The sequence below is a fragment of the Mercenaria mercenaria genome, chromosome 19 (genome assembly GCF_021730395.1).
Source record: "Mercenaria mercenaria strain notata chromosome 19, MADL_Memer_1, whole genome shotgun sequence".
In the NCBI taxonomy this organism is placed as follows: Eukaryota; Metazoa; Mollusca; class Bivalvia; order Venerida; family Veneridae; genus Mercenaria; species Mercenaria mercenaria.
The window spans coordinates 18,372,554-18,389,276 of record NC_069379.1 but is presented as its reverse complement, the minus strand read 5'-3'; the positions used below and the strand labels follow the sequence as shown (position 1 = coordinate 18,389,276).

Sequence of the window (16,723 nt, the reverse complement as noted above, 5' to 3'; positions counted from 1 at the left end):
TTCCTATTAGTTAACACTGGTTCATTTAAGCATGTGGTATTCATACCCTGGTACTAACCTCTTAAATTCCTGAAAGATTCTTTCTTTTTACCCGAAAATATGGTCACCCCGTTCATTGTCCCCGTTTGCGTATATTATTAATATAGTGTGCGCTTCGTTTGCATATATCATGAATGAAGTGGTCTCTAATGAATATAGTGTGCGCTCCGTTTGCTTATATTATAAATAAAGTGTGCATACCGTTTGCGTATATCATGAATATAGTGTGCGCTCCGTTTGCATATATCATGAATATAGTGTGCACTCATGAATATAGTGTGCGCTTCATTTGCGTATATCACGAATATAATGTGCACTCATGAATGAAGTGTGCGTTCCGTTTGCGTATATCATGAATATAATGTGCACTCGTGAATAAAGTGTGCGCTCCGTTTGCATATATCATGAATATCGTGTGAACTCATGAATATAGTGTGCACTCATGAACATAATGTACGCTCCGTTTGTTTATATCATGAATATAGGGTGCACACTGTTTGACTATATCATGAATATAGTGTGCGCTCCGTTTGCATATATATCATGAATATAGTGTGCACTCATGAATATAGTGTGCGCTCCGTGTGCATATAATCATGAATATAGCGTGCGATCCTTATATGTGTATCATGAAGGTAGCGTTTGCTCCATTTGCATATATCATGAATGTAACGTGCAGTGCCTTTGCGTATATCATAAATATAGTGTGCGCTCCGTGTGCGTATATCGTGCGGTTTCATATCAGATCGCGAGTATTCGTGCAGCACACGTCGTGTTTTGTTTGTGTGAAGAACAAAATATTTGCATTGAAATAACGTACAGGATTATAGTTTGATTACACTGTAAACAGAACAATTTAAAATTGTTTTTTTTAATTTGACATTGATTACGTTCGATAACACACTGCATTTATTTCCATTTCATTGTTATTCACAACACACTTTATGATTTTAATCCCTGATATTGTTCTATAACGTTTTATTCTTCAACATTTAACGATTTCAAAGCTGTGGCTTAGTATATCTTTAATTAAGCTACCAAGTATTAAATAATGAGATGTATTCAACTGGCACAGCATTTATTGGTTTAAGGTATTCATTGTTTATCACATTTAAAGTACTAAATTAAACAGGTCTCTATTCAGTTCAGCTGTTCCATAATTAAGTATTGAAACATGACTCCCAGAGCGGGATCATTTTACAGCCGGGTACCGATCGAGTACCCATATTACACCTAAATATATTAACATCGATTAGATTTTATCCGTGCGTCCACATAATATACATTTTAGTTAGGGTCTTCCAATATAATACATTTTTAAGATGATCAATCACATTCCGACAACATTTTATAACATTCTTCAGTTTTCAACTGTTCTGTAAGAGATATTTAAAAGACCAAATAAACCCATTTCATAAAGATAGATTGAAAACTGCAATTCACTGAAATTCAGACAGATAAAGGGAAGTAATTATAATTTATTAAACTTGCAATTCTAATTTATTTTGGCAAAATATATACTTGTCAATACAAGCCTTTGACAAATTTAATGAAATAGTGCTTATATTCGTATTATTTCTTAGGTAAAATATTTATTTAATTTATACTTATGCTAAAATATCGCTTTTTGTCGGGCAATCAGGATAGGCAAATGCAATTTTAGAAATACTTCAAGTGAAAAATTGACATTAAGAACTCGGTGAACACAAGTAAGTTTAAATGATCAGTTGGTTAAGTTTTTAACAAATCAGTTTATTGACCAAAATCTGATTTACCACATTTAAGTATGTAAACAATGAATCCTTATGAAAATAACGTTCTCTTCGTTTAAAGACATATCTGTGGGTTTTTATATAGGCAAAGAAGGACAATTTTAAGTAGTGGAGAGAATTTTCTTAAACTTTGCATGATCATAGAGCATATAGAGCATCATATTAGAATCAAATATGGAAAAAATCCTGGGGGTCCCGGTGCTACTTTTTAAGTTATCTGCACTTGAATGCGAAATTTTTTGCTCTTTTAGATCATTTTTAAGGGTCGGTAATTATTAAGGGTGATTGTTTAAATCTGATATGTTACGTCTAACGGCCATAATGCTTACGACCAATATTTATCTGACGGTTATTGTGCAATTTAATCGACTTGGCGTGCTCTTAGATACCATGAGAAATATATTTGATAGCCTATAATTAATTAACTAATTATTTAATTTTGTAAATGTTTTTATCGTGAATATTCATACAAATTAATTTTTTTTAGTCTTTGTTTGAGAAAATATAGCATTTAAAACATAATATAACTTTTATAAAAATGCATACAGTATGAGCAGTGTTCTTGAAATACACATGTAAAGTGTACAGATGATATCACATCATTATATGAGCCGTGCCATGAGAAAACCAACATAGTGGCTTTGCGACCAGCATGGATCCAGACCAGCCTGCGCATCCGCGCAGTCTGGTCAGGATCCATGCTGTTCGCTAACAGTTTCTCCAATTCCAATAGGCTTTAAAAGCGAACAGCATGGAGCCTGACCAGACTGCGCGGATGCGCAGGCTGGTCTGGATCCATGCTGGTCGCAAACCCACTATGTTGGTTTTCTCATGGCACGGCTCATATAATTTTTCATTTCATGTTCTTCTCATTTTCCTTTCATTACATTGCAGGTATTTCAGAACAGGTTCAATGGTTCAGTCGACTTTTATCAAAACTCCTTTGAATACGCGGACGGCTTCGGTGACTTAAATGGTGAATTTTGGCTAGGTATGTATATTTTAAGTTTTCAAACTTACTATAATTTAGATGCGATGTAGCTTTAAAATAAGTAAAAAGCAATGAATTCTGATTGCGAATGACGTTAGATTAGAGATAACATAAAGTGAATTATCAAATTAAATGCAAATAAAAAGAATTCAAACTAGTGATTTTGCAGTCTACAAATAGTGCATGGTGCATAAATTTGATCTATCCGTGATCCAGGAGTTTGGTTTGAAAGGAACGGTTCTTCTTTGCGTCAATAGTGGTCATTAATATCAGTGGTCATCAATAGCAATAGTTGTCGTACAAAAACATTTTATCATTGTTATTAAAGTTATGTTTTGATTTTAAAATAACTGTCAGCACTTTTGATGTCTAGGTCTCAAGTATGTACAGGAAATGGCATTAAACCGAGCTAAGACTGGATCTTACGAAGGCAGATGGCGAAACTGGGACCGAAACCTTTCCGAACTTTTGGCTAGATAAGAGTCCATACTACTCGATTTACATGGATCATGGAACGGGCAGATTAGGTAATGATTTTTAATTTTGTTTATCACATATTTGACGTCGAGTGTAATAAAGCTTTGACGTCGACGTCGTTTATAGTATAGGAAAGTTGGTCAGATAGCCTTGATTATATATGGTAAAAGATTTTTTGTTTGTTTTGGGTTTAACGCCGTTTTTCAACAGTATTTCAGTCATGTAACGGCGGACAGTTAACCTAACCAGTGTTCCTGGATTCTGTACCAGTACAAACCTGTTCTCCGCAAGTAACTGCCAACTTCCCCACATGAATCAGAGGTGGAGGACTAATGATTTCAGACACTATGTCGTTTATCAAATAGTCACGGAGAACATACGCCCAGCCCGAGGATCGAACTCACGACCCCGCGATCCGTAGACCAACGCTCTTACCTACTGAGCTAAGCGGGCGGGCTTTATGGTAAAAGAAAGTAGATTTTTTTTTTTGTTTTTTTTGTTTTTTGTTTTTTGTTTGTTTTGACAGGAAAGGCTAACATGTGATAAAAAGAATATTACATTTGCGACTTTCCACAACTCGTTTTATAAATTCAATATTAACTCTTACCCTGCTAAATATCTAAAATGGACTGGCCCATCATTCAATTTGGGCCATACCACTTATTATTCAAAGGGGTGTTCACTGAAAAATTACTGACTGAATAGCGAACAGTGCAGACCATGATCAGACTGCACGGATGTGCAGGCTGATCTTGGTCTGCACTGGTCGCAAAGGCAGAATCACTTGCCGCCAGCAGGCTAAGAGTTAAAGATACACTCATGTAATATCCTCTATTTATTTAATAGGAGACGACCTTGATCACAGATGAACACTTGAACACTTTTTCCCATATATTACATTTTTATTCTAAAACACATTAAATATTATATTACAGTAAAAACTTGGTGCTGGATGAAATTATCGAACGCTATTTCACACTTATTGTATATATAGTGTGCTTGAATGAACATTTTGATTTTTTTCATAAGGGTTACAAAACGAGTGTTCTCAAAATTTAAGGAGACACGTCATCATTTTCAGTTTTTGCTTTTCTTCCTTTTGTTATTCTTTCTTCTTCTGTGGATTGGATTGTGGTGGTAAAATTTACTGTTGTTAAATCAACGATCATCCAGTTCCTATACGTTGTAGAAATTCAAGAAAGCTATCATAAGAAGATATGTTCCAGTCTGATTCTATAGCTTAAAACTTTAAGCTTTATATATTTGTGCCATCAATATATATGAGCAAAAAGGCAGAAAACCATACCAGGTCCTCTTTTCTTGCATATTGCATATTGTCAAGCACTTACAGTCAAGCGTTGACATCCGCATGCAGCGATGTGTTGCTATTACTTGTTCTTTCTTTGTTTTGTGATTGTAGAATCGAATGGATATAAACTTGGTATCTCACGCTAGCCTGGATCCCATTTTTTAACGTACGACGCTGACCGTGAAGACCGACCTGAACATAGCGCTGTCGAGGCCCACCGCGCACGGTGGTACAACAACAGCACAAAATGCTGTCATGTCAGTCTAAATGGAAAATACTTATGCCTGGTAAAAAGTCAGACGGAATGTACTACTACGCATTTGATGGTTGGCGTTCGCTTAAAACGTCTAAAATGATGTTTAACGTAATAGAATTTTGATTGAGAAATCAACTTATTTTGACAAAATCAATGGTTTAAGACCTGTATACTTATCTGCTACAATACATTCAATGTTTAATTTGTTTCGACAAAACCCTATTTTCATTTTGTCCTATTACGATTTTCACTGAATAGGTAATGTGTCATATCATATCTGAAATTATTAAATAGATTCTTCAGAATGGTGACTCTAACATATATTTTATTGACAATACTAAATTTGCCCGCGTAATATTTACCTTCTTGAAATAAGTTTAAGGAAGTACCCGATTCAGTCTGAAATTCTTGTAATTGTACGAATATAAGGGTTTTTCAACATTAATCTTTTACATCTTTAGGCATTTCATAACTTTCGTTTTCGACTAGCTTGAGATGCTCTCTGCTCAGTAATGTTGTAAATGTATATACAGTTTATATAAGACCTTATATTACAACTTTCTGGTTTTCATGTACATGTTGGAAAGTCTAAAAGAATATTTATCCGACAGAATATGCAAAACTTTTTAAAATGTGTTAAACTTAGCTACAGTGTTATACCGGTAAGCAAATAGTTTCAATGTATGAAAACTCCATGCAAAACCTTTAAACCAGTATTCGACTGACTTAACTTAATCCTTCAACTACTGCATTCATTTAAACTTTGATGCTATATTTGTTTTTCAGTTTTTGTTGTACAAATATATTTTTTTCAGTTTAAATGCAAAAAGGCTTATGTTTGTACATGTTGATGATGAGACAGTATGATATATATGGTTCATTATTTCTGCATTTTTTGTTTACGATTTGATAGTGTATATGCTCACAAATCTGCATTTGTATGTTTGCAAATATAATAGGGTTATCATAATAGAAGCTCGATCTGGGATGCTGTATTAACTCGAGTGGAAATTTCCAGATCGGATCGCACGAGGTGCACAAGCGCCGAGTATGACCCGTCCCTTGGAAAATCCACGAGAGCCGATTACAAAATTCCAGATCCAGCTACTGTTGTAATGACCCTTTTATTATATATATCCATCTTTTTGTTTGTTGTTTTGTTTTTGAATGAAATCTTAAATGTTTTGTCGATGTTGAAATAGAAATTTGTTAAGTTTTTGTGTGTGCTATTTATAGAACTTTGTCAGGACATGCAAAATAAATGAAAGTAGTCTGGCAACATACAATACAAGAGGTACAATACGGATTTTTTGTTTTGCCTGATCATATTTACTTGTGAAATACAGCGTGTGCTTTTGACAAAATTTATATACTATTAGGTTCGTAATTGACATCAAGTTGAAGATACGGATGCAATATCAGTTTTACATATGTATTGTGTTTACGAATTTGTATGTATTTTAGAACTATAGTGTGTGTACGCGTTTGTGTTTTTCGTGTGTGTGTGTGCGTGTGCGTGTGTGTGTGTGTGTGCGTGGGAATAGCGTATTTTCCAACAATTTTCAGTCATATATACGACGGTGTCTACTTGCAGCAGTAAGTGCAATGCCCAACTTTATAGTGCGGCCTCAATGGAACGCCGTAGACATGTGGCATGATACCCACAAGTCACATTATGCTGACACCGGACTGACCAGTCCGAGTACTATCCTCTTAATGCTGAGCGCCAAGCGAGGACGCTACCAGTACCATTTGTCAGGTCTTTGGTATGACGCAGCCAGGGATCGAACCCACGACCTCCCGCAATCGAGGCGGGCGTTCTACTACTAGGCAGTAAATGTATGTTTGTTACACTGTATCGTGAAAATGGCTTCAACTTGATGGTAATCATCTAAACAAAACATTAGTAAAAGCAAGACATAGTCATGGAGGATTTTAGTCATTTTGTTTTTGCTGTTCCACCCAATGCCATGTATGAGTCATATTCAACTGGTATATTTTCAACTTGACCCTTGTAATTGGGTCTGCTTTGAAGCCATAGAATTGGATGTTTGTTGTGTTTTCAAGTCATTTGAGCATTTTAGAATAACAATAAACAATCGAACAGTTACAGAAAATGATGAAAAATGAACTTAATTCTACTAATTGAATGACGGTGGCAATTATGACAATATATACTACAAGATGATCATAAGCACGTGTGTATATATCTGAGGTTTTATAACAATGGTGAATTGGATTATTGGGATTCTGCATTATATAACATATTAAGGAGATAATTGATATTGTATGGTGAGTTTGAATAATTTCTAAAATATGTTGTAAATGTATTTTTTTATTAATTTGACATGACTGTATTTGGTTTTGTAGCTTTTATAAACAAGAGGACCATGATGGTCCTGAATCGCTCACCTCTTCCCACATGACCCAGTTTTAAGTATGACATCCTTTTTTCTATTATTTGACATAGTGACCTAGTTTTTGAGCTCATGTGACCCAGTTTTGAACTTGACCTAGATATTATCAAGATAAAAATTCTGACCAATTTTCATGAAGATCCATTGAAAAACATGGTCTCTAGAGAGATCACAAGGTTTTTCTATTATTTGTTCTATTGACCTAGTTTTTTAAGCCACATGACCCAGTTTCAAACATGACTTAGATATCATCAAGGTGAACGTTCTGACCAATTTTCATGAAGATCTTATGAAATATATGGCCTCTAGAAAGGTCACAAGGTTTTTCTATTTTTAGACCTACTGACCTAGTTTTTGACCGCACGTGACCCAGTTTCAAACTTGACCTAGATATCATCAAGATGAACCTTCAGACCAACTTTCATACAGACCCCATGAAAAATATGGCCTTTAGAGAGGTCACAAGGTTTTTCTATTATTTGATCTACTGACCTAGTTTTTGACGGCACCTGACCCAGTTTCAAACTTGACCTAGATATCATTAAGATAAACGTTCTGACCAACTTTCATGAAGATCTTGTGAAATATATGGCCTCTTGAGAGGTCACAATGTTTTTCTATTATTTGACCTACTGACCCAGTTTTTGACGACACGTGACCCAGTTTCGAACTTGACCTAGATATCTTCAAGGTTAACATTCTGACCAATTTTCATGAAGACCCCATGAAAAATATGGCCTCTAGAGAGGTCACAAGGTTTTTCTATTATTTGACCTACTGACCTAGTTTTTGACGCACATGACCCAGTTTCGAACTTAACCTAGATATCATTAAGGTGAACGTTCTGACAAACTTTCATGAAGATCTTTTGAAATATATGGCCTCTTGAGAAGTCACAAGGTTTTTCTATTATTTGACCTACTGACCTAGTTTTTGACGGCACGTGACCCACTTTCGAACTTGACCTAGATATTATCAAGGTGAACATTCTGACCAATTTTCATGAAGATCTTGTGAAATATATGGCCTCTAGAAAGGTCACAAGGTTTTTCTATTTTTAGACCTACTGACCTAGTTTTTGACCGCACGTGACCCAGTTTCGAACGTGACCTAGATATCATCAAGATAAACATTGTGACCAACTTTCATACAGATCCCATGAAAAATATGGCCTGTAGAGAGGTCACAAGGTTTTTCTATTATTTAACCTACTGACCTAGTTTTTGATGGCACGTAACCCAGTTTCGAACTTGACCTAGATATCATCAAGGTGAACGTGCTGACCAATTTTCATGAAGATTTTGTGAAATATATGGCCTCTAGAAAGGTCACAAGGTTTTTCTATTTTTAGACCTACTGACCTAGTTTTTGATTGCATGTGATCCAGTTTCGAACATGATCTAGATATCATTAAGATGAATGTTCAGACCAACTTTCATAAAGATCCCATGAAAAATTTGGCCTTTAGAGAGGTCACAAGGTTTTTCTATTATTTGACCTACTGACCTAGTTTTTGAATGCACGTAACCCAGTTTCAAACTTGACCTAGATATCATCAAGGTAAACGTTCTGACCAACTTTCATGAAGATCTTGTGAAATATATGGCCTCTAGAGAGGTCACAAGGTTTTTTCTATTTTTAGACCTACTGACCTAGTTTTTGACGGCACGTGACCCAGTTTCAAACTTGACCTAGATATCATCAAGGGAAACATTCTGACCAATCTTCATGAAGATCCATTGAAAATTATGGCCTCTAGAGAAGTCACAAGGTTTTTCTATTTTTAGACCTACTGACCTAGTTTTTGAAGGCACGTGACCCAGTTTCAAACTTGACCTAGAATTTACCAAGATGAACATTCTGACCTATTTTCATAAAGATCCCATGAAAAATGTGACCTCTAGAGATGTCACAAGGAAAAGTTTACGGACGGACGCACGGACGCACGTACGCACGGACGACGGACGACGGACACCGCGCGATCACAAAAGCTCACCTTGTCACTTTGTGACAGGTGAGCTAAAAAACGACGGATATTTTCAGTAATATCCGGTTTCAGCAATGTCCGGTTTCAGCAGTATCCGGTTTCAGTAATATCCGGTTTCAGCAATGTCCGGTTTCAGTAATATCCAGTTTCAGTAATTTCCGGTTTCAGCAATGTCCGGTTTCGGTAATATCCAGTTTTAGCAATGTCCGGTTTCAGTAATATCCGGTTTCAGCAATGTCCGGTTTCAGTAATATCCAGTTTCAGCAATGTCCGGTTTCAGTAATATCCGGTTCGAAATTCTGACCGATATGTCCAAACTTCTGCTCAGTACATTTCGTTTTTTGACAATTTTGTTAATAAAAGAACTGGGAGCTGAAGTTACAATGTTTCAGCCACTAGATATGAACAACTAAGTGCTTTCATGTACTGAAGAAATTGATCAGTTCTGTGAATAAAGACATGTAGTATTTATCCTTTTGAAAATTTGATAATAACTGACTGCTATTGTAACGTTTCAGTGCCACACAAATCCCGTCAGTGAAAAGCTAGCTCATCACCAAAGGTGATTTATCGTTCTTATATACTGTCATCTTACTCTAATGACAATTGACAGGTTTTCAAATTTACATATTAATGGAATTACTTCCCTTTATGCATTCAGTAATCGTTACACTATTTACATGTTTAGATTAGTGAAAAGTAGATTTACATATCAATTTATGAAAGATTCGAGAAAAATGGAAAGAAACAACACTGTAAATGTTATTATTGTATTTTGTTCTTGCAGTTGTGCGTCAGTGTTTAGCTGGCACATTATGCATATTGTGTCTATTTTCACAAGTTACTTTTAGGTGTCCGGGCATTATTAGCAAATTCACTGTTACATTAAAATATATCCGAAACGGGTATTCCACATACGACATCATGTAGCGGTGACGATAAGACGTTAACCTGTCTGTTTTAGGGCTATGAGTTCGAGTCTTGCGTCTGACACATCGCATTTTAAATATATTCGTTTTTATTCCTGCATGACTAGCTACCGGGGAAAATGTCAAGTTCAGCACGATTTTTTGAAGGTAAAATAATTGATGTACGAAAGAGTTAAGTAATTTTATGTTCGTGTAAATCATTACAGAAAATGTGGATCAACATATTGGATATGAAGATAAACTTCTTTTTCGTCGGCGAAGAAATATTTTCAGGACAAAATGTGAAATTAAGAAATAAACATAAAATGATGTTAATCTTTAGTAAACACCTCTTCGAATAATAGATAGCATTGCCCAGATTGAATGATGGACCAGTCCATTTTAGAAAATTGATTGGCTAAGTGTTAACATAGAATAAAGAACGCGAGAAGTTGCAACAAAATATATGGTACAAAACTGAATTTGATCCTATGGTAACTTTGCGTTGGAGTCAGAAATCTTACAATATGTATTATCCCCGATGAGATCTGACTATATCGCCAATGTAGCATCGATTGTAGTTATTGGTTATTTCATTCAGTTTTAGTAAGCTTTGTTTATATAAAATTTTCGCATGGAAACAACGAGAAAAATATCCGAGATAAGTTAGTGCTGTATAAATAATTACGCAATATACAATTAAATGTAAAATGCATTATGTTGTCTGTTTGTAAAAATAAAGTCTTGGAAATACTAATACTTGTTTATTGATATTGTATGCCATTGCTAATATGAAGTAAGGCACTTCCTCGATCCGGAATCTGCTTTAAACAAAATCCTAATAAAATTTGACAAAAGCTGCCTACTGACAATGCCCTCGATTATTAAAAGTCCGTGGAGATAACACTTCTTCACGTACGATAGCTTCACAAAAGTTGAAAAGGAGCATAACTGTGTATGGTATGTTGTAGTTATGGAAACTGTTTCAGAACATTTATTTCATGATACCGTAGATTTATAAATGGTATGATAGCATACAATACCATACATCCCGAAAAAGCTGTTTTCTTGCGAAATCTTCGCCAAATTATCTAGTCAAAAAGGAACAAAAGCAAAAGACACCAAAAATAAACAACAAAATAAAAACGTAAGCTTGAGTTATAGAACCATTTAAGGTCTTTCACAAATTTAGAAGTTTTTGCCAGGGCACTTGCTTTTATACCTGCCTGAGTTGTTTCCATCCATCTTTGCGAGTTCGGTTCAGGTAGATCTTATGCATTGCTACGAATTTAAATGAAACTGTTTCATTTGTAGCGACAATATAAAATGCTGCATTTTCTAAAACATGTATACAAGGAGTTTGTTTAGATTAATGCTAAGTGTCCAGAAAAAAACTACGAAAAATGGACCGGCCGCTGCACAATAGGTTCCAAATAACAATGCCCTCAAAATGCTAGAAAAACATGTTGATTCATTTGTTATGAAAGCAATGACCAAATGCGAACGATTATTGTGAAATTATAAAACTTGGTTGTACCTGGGGAGAAAAGCGCTAGGTAATATATGAATAAAAATTTACAGTCCAGCGGAAGTAATTCTTGTTACATGCTGATATTTTGAACCAGGAGTTGTCTGTTTTAAGCTTTCAAAATTTACAAAGTAATGTTGCATAGAGGGTATAAACTAAGTGCTTGATTATCGTTAACCGTTACCCTGCTAAATATCTAAAATGAACATGTTTATCATTTAATTTAGGCTGCACCAATTATTATTCAAAGTGGTGTTCACTAAAATTTACTGACTGAACAGAAAACTGACTGAACAGTGCAGACAATGATCAGAATACACGGAAGTGCCGGCTGATCTTGGTCTGCACTGGTCGCAAAGGCAAAATCACTTGCCGCCAGCAGGCTAAAGGTTAAGGTGCTTTAACTGTTTGTGTGTCCCTTCTCTCTAACCAATTACCGGTCAGTTCCAAGAAACAGTTAATTATGTCTTTTGATTAAGATGAGGATTTTAAATACATTGGGAGCAGTGGGTTGTAAGTGGGAGCCGGTTTTAGTAAGGCAGAATCATTCCCGTTGAGCCGCCACGGAGGGGACAGGAGAGGGTGAGGGGTATGTTTACGTCACCCTAATTAAAGCCAAAGATAATCGTATATCCCTTGGTACACTCTGTTTTGACTTCTTCATTACAGCCTTTATAGTCAAATATTTGCTAGAAATCAAGGATATTTTCACTCCTATCCCATACTTGCTGAATTTCTATAACGAACTTGTCCATCTTTCTGTTTAGATAATGTCATTAACTGTTAACAGGGGTACTTACAGAAAAATACTGACTGACTGGCGATCAGTGTAGATCATGATCAGAATGCACGGATGTGCAGGCTGATCATGATCTGTACTGGTCGCAAAGACAGACTCAGTCGTGTCCAGCGTGATAAGGGTTAAGGAAATTTGATTCATTTCCAGATCGGTAAGTTTAGTTTAGATTAACAGGTAAGTGAGGACGCCTTGCACATAATGACACATTTTGCCTTTCACATCCCATAATCGTTTTCATTACATAGTTTTCACTGATTGTTTGTTTGTTTTGGGTTTAACGCCGTTTTTCAACAGTATTTCAGTCATGTACCGGCGGGCAGTTAACCTAACCAGTATTCCTGGATTCTGTACCAGTACAAACCTGTTCTCCGGAAGTAACTGCCAACTTCCCCACATGAATCAGAGGTGGAGGCCTAATGATTTCAGACACAATGTCGTTTATCAAATAATCACGGAGAACATACCCCGACCCCGAGATCCGTAGACCAACGCTCTTACCTACTGAGCTAAGCGGGCGGGTTAGTTTCCACTGATAGGTGTTTTCGGAATCTTTATATTTCAGTTTTGATATTCAAATTAATGAACAGATTAGCAATAGGAGTGGAGTTCGTCTCAATTTTATTCAGTTACCACTTTTTGCTTTTTAACATACCGTATTACAGACATGCTTGAATTTCTCTTAACATATTGTCTGAAATATTTCCGAGTAAAAAGAATAGCACAATTTACGGTTGTTACATTTTAATGTAGTATCAGGCAAATAAACAAACATTTTCTTTTTAAAGTTACGCCTTAATAATAATAGAAGGGAAATGAGGGTGCTCATAATTATATGACAGAACAGTTTTGTTATATTTCAAATCAGGTTTTGTTTAACTATTGTGTTACCACGATAGCCGTGTTTGAAAGATCAAAGGAAATTCAATTTCTCTCTCATTTACTACACTGTTAAATAATTAATTTAATTAACTGCCTGTTTAACAATACATTGTAAAGTTCTGTAATATGAACGCACAAGGTCGTCTAGACTTTACATTTTATATCGTGCCGTTTTGGACTTCTCGTGCATCGAAACCATTTGACATGTGCAGTACGTAAGTTTCCTTTCTAAAACAACAGTTTGTTACTATTCTAGTGAAAGAAAGGCAGTTTTAACTTTTTCTCAATATTGTTTACCGACAGCAATATTGCAAATTATTGCAGATGTTTCATACGAATCAATGATTTCTCTTATAATTTATTGTTTCAACCACAGTAACTAACAGACAGCTTAAATGTTTTAGAAATATCTTGGAAATTATTTAATAGTTTACCTTATTTTCAGTTTTTTTGTCTTGCCAATGAACTTGTCATCAACTTATGCATTCGTTTCACTTGCCTTTCTAACAGTATCTAATTATAAAAGTACAAACTAGTGAAACAGAGAAAGGCATGTGAAATTAATTTATTTAATTTCATAGACTTCCATCTTGTGCCGAGTCTTTTCATCTTCTCTTATTTCTCTTCTAGTAAATGTCTAGGCAAAATGTTATTGAAAGCAATTAAATCAGCGGCTTCTTCTACTGTTTTTTTTAAAATTTGAGGTAAGCGACCCCTGACATAACCATACTCTCTTTCCAGAATGTCATTCCCAGAAATGACTGTTAAGTAATTGCTGTTCTCTGACATGTTAGAAGGTAAATTGTATCCATCTTCTATATCATTCTCTAGATTTGATTCTTCCGCAGTGGTGTTCATTTCAGCAGTGCTTATATTACTCTGACTGCTGAAAAAATTAAAGATATCAATACTCGTGTTATAATATCTACTGAGAGGTTAAACTCTTTTAAATTCAAAAACATGTATATGAAGGATGTTCATAAGACACCCGGAGAGGTTTTGCTTACAGCTCACGAGGTCTAGCGTTCAATCGGTAGCGACTGGGGTATTTTACTACAATGGTCACGTGTATGGGATATGAGGTTCTGTTGATGCCTCAGGCTAGAAACTGATAGTAGGACTGTTCAATTGATGCCTTTGGCTAGAAACCGATAAGGGGTTTAATTGATGCCTCGGGCTAGAAACTTATTGGAGGTTCAGTTGATACCTCGGGCTAGAAATTGATGAGGTTCAGTTGATGTGCTTCGGGGTGGAAACTGAAAGAAGGCTCAGTTGACTTCTCGAGCTACAAACTGATATGAGGTTCAGTTGATGGCTTGCCTCTCAAAGTAAGAGAAGAGAGGAGTTTAGTGGTTGTAGGTAAATAAGGCCACCTCGCTTTGGTCATGGACTTTTTCATGTGAGGAAGCGATCCAGCTGGTTTACGGAATGTCGGGTTCCAGGTGCCCGTTCGTGCTGAAATAATGCACAGAGTGCCAGATAGGGTCTTCCTCCGTCGTCAGAGCTTGAAAGTCACCACTTGACCTAAAATAGTGTCTAAGCGACGTTAAACTTAATAAAACAAACAGACGTGTTCTTAAATCAGATGAACATTTACGTGCAATGTTATCAATAAGCATATAACGGCAAGTTAAGTATAACAATAATAAAACGTTTGCAGGCATATTTTGTTGGTTAAATTTTAAATGGAGATATGCTATAACTTTTTGTGTTTCGATAAAGATATCAAAGAAAAAGACAAATGTTCTGTTGTCTAAGGTTTAAGTAACAGTGTTTTAAAAATAAAACAACATTTCATTAATGGAATGGGATAATTAAAAGTGTTCAGGCGAGTTTGGTTTCAATGTTAAAAACAAAGGGAGACAATCACATATTTTGTTTTACACCTCGCGTTTGTGAAAATATTAGTTGTATCTTTTTTTGCAGTGACATAATCAAATATACTCTATGTATGTTACATACCGTTTTATTCGTATTATAAAGACTAATTCCACGGCAATTAGTAGCAGAAGTCCTGATACCACAACTGCAAGCACATACACTGGAACTGAAAAATCAGTCAGCAGATTAAGAAGTGATACTATAATTACAGATTCATAACTCTATATTTAATTTCTAAAATCAGCAATGCTAGCATTGATACTACAAAGTCAATCCCATAGCCTGGCATTGACAAATCAATTGGCAGTTCAAGACTTGGCACTACTATAGTAGTTCAATGGACTGAAACAGGCAAATAATAATAGTTCAAGAATTCATACAACATAGCCCATAGACGGGCTGACAACTCTATCAGCAATTAAACAATTGATACTACAATTATAGCAATTACATTGTTAATGCATTAATTCTGCAATAACATGGACATAGAATTGGACAAAAATCAATAAGCAGTTTGATAATTGGTACTATAATAGCAGACCCATACGTTTGAATTAAAACTTAAATCAGAAATCCAAGTTTTGGCAATGATTACAATAGCAGTCTCAGTGACAAAAACTGAGTTAGCACTCAGCATTTTAGATTTTAATACTAGAATACTAGTCCCATAGACCGGAATGACGAATGAATAAGCAGTTTATGAATTCGTCCCACGGACTAGAATCGACAAAGCAAACAGTTCTTTTTTAAGATTTGATACTATCAGAGCAGTCCCTTAGACCGTAACTGACATACCAATCAACGTTTAAAGAATTTGTATTATATGGAAGTCCCACAGGCATGAGCTGAAGAATCAATCGGCAATGCAAATATCGATACTAAAATAACAAACACATATAATGGAACAGACAAATTTATAAGCAGTTCAAAAAAAAAAATACATTACAGTCCCATAGAATGAAACCGAAAAATCTATCAGCAGTTCAGGAACTGAATCTGTCATAGCATTTGCATAGACTGGAATTGCGAAATCAATCAGCAGTTCAAACTGAATCTGTCATGGCACATGCATAGACTGGAATTACAATCAATCAGCAGTTCAAACTGAATCTGTCATGGCACTTGCATCGACTGGAATTGCGAAATCAATCTTTAGTTAAGCTATTGATCCTGCAATAGCAATTCCAATGACTGAAAATAGTAATCTATTTCAAGTGTCCTCTCTTTCCCCTCATATTATAGTACTGGATATAAGAAAACTGTGAGTTTTCTTAAAATGCTAGAGAGAAAAGAGAAAGACAAAATAACAATGTGTTATCAACACATGCACTGACATATTTCTATTTCTTTCTTCCCTTTTTTAAGAAATAAAATATAACCAGTGCTTCAACATAGGCTGGATAGCTACTTTCACCTAGCCTACGCTCATGAACATCTGACTTCATCATGCATGTCCAGTAAACAACTGACTAAGTGGCTT

General features: G+C 35.5%; 1 protein-coding gene across 5 annotated transcripts in view; it reads right to left on the bottom strand.

Annotated features, from left to right (window-relative positions):
• Positions 1-13,207: 13,207 nt before the first annotated feature.
• The window catches only part of LOC123541692 (perlucin-like protein), a 28,993-nt gene continuing 25,477 nt past the window's right edge, over positions 13,208-16,723 (bottom strand). For 3 of the 5 annotated variants that reach the window (XM_045327222.2, XM_045327220.2, XM_053531414.1), the window contains 2 exons: positions 15,325-15,409; positions 13,208-14,248 (listed from right to left, as the gene is read on the bottom strand). In XM_045327222.2, coding sequence (XP_045183157.2) covers positions 13,978-14,248; positions 15,325-15,409 — 356 coding nt within the window. In that variant the 3' untranslated portion in view covers positions 13,208-13,977. The other 2 variants (XM_045327221.2, XM_053531415.1) reach the window with 2 other exon arrangements.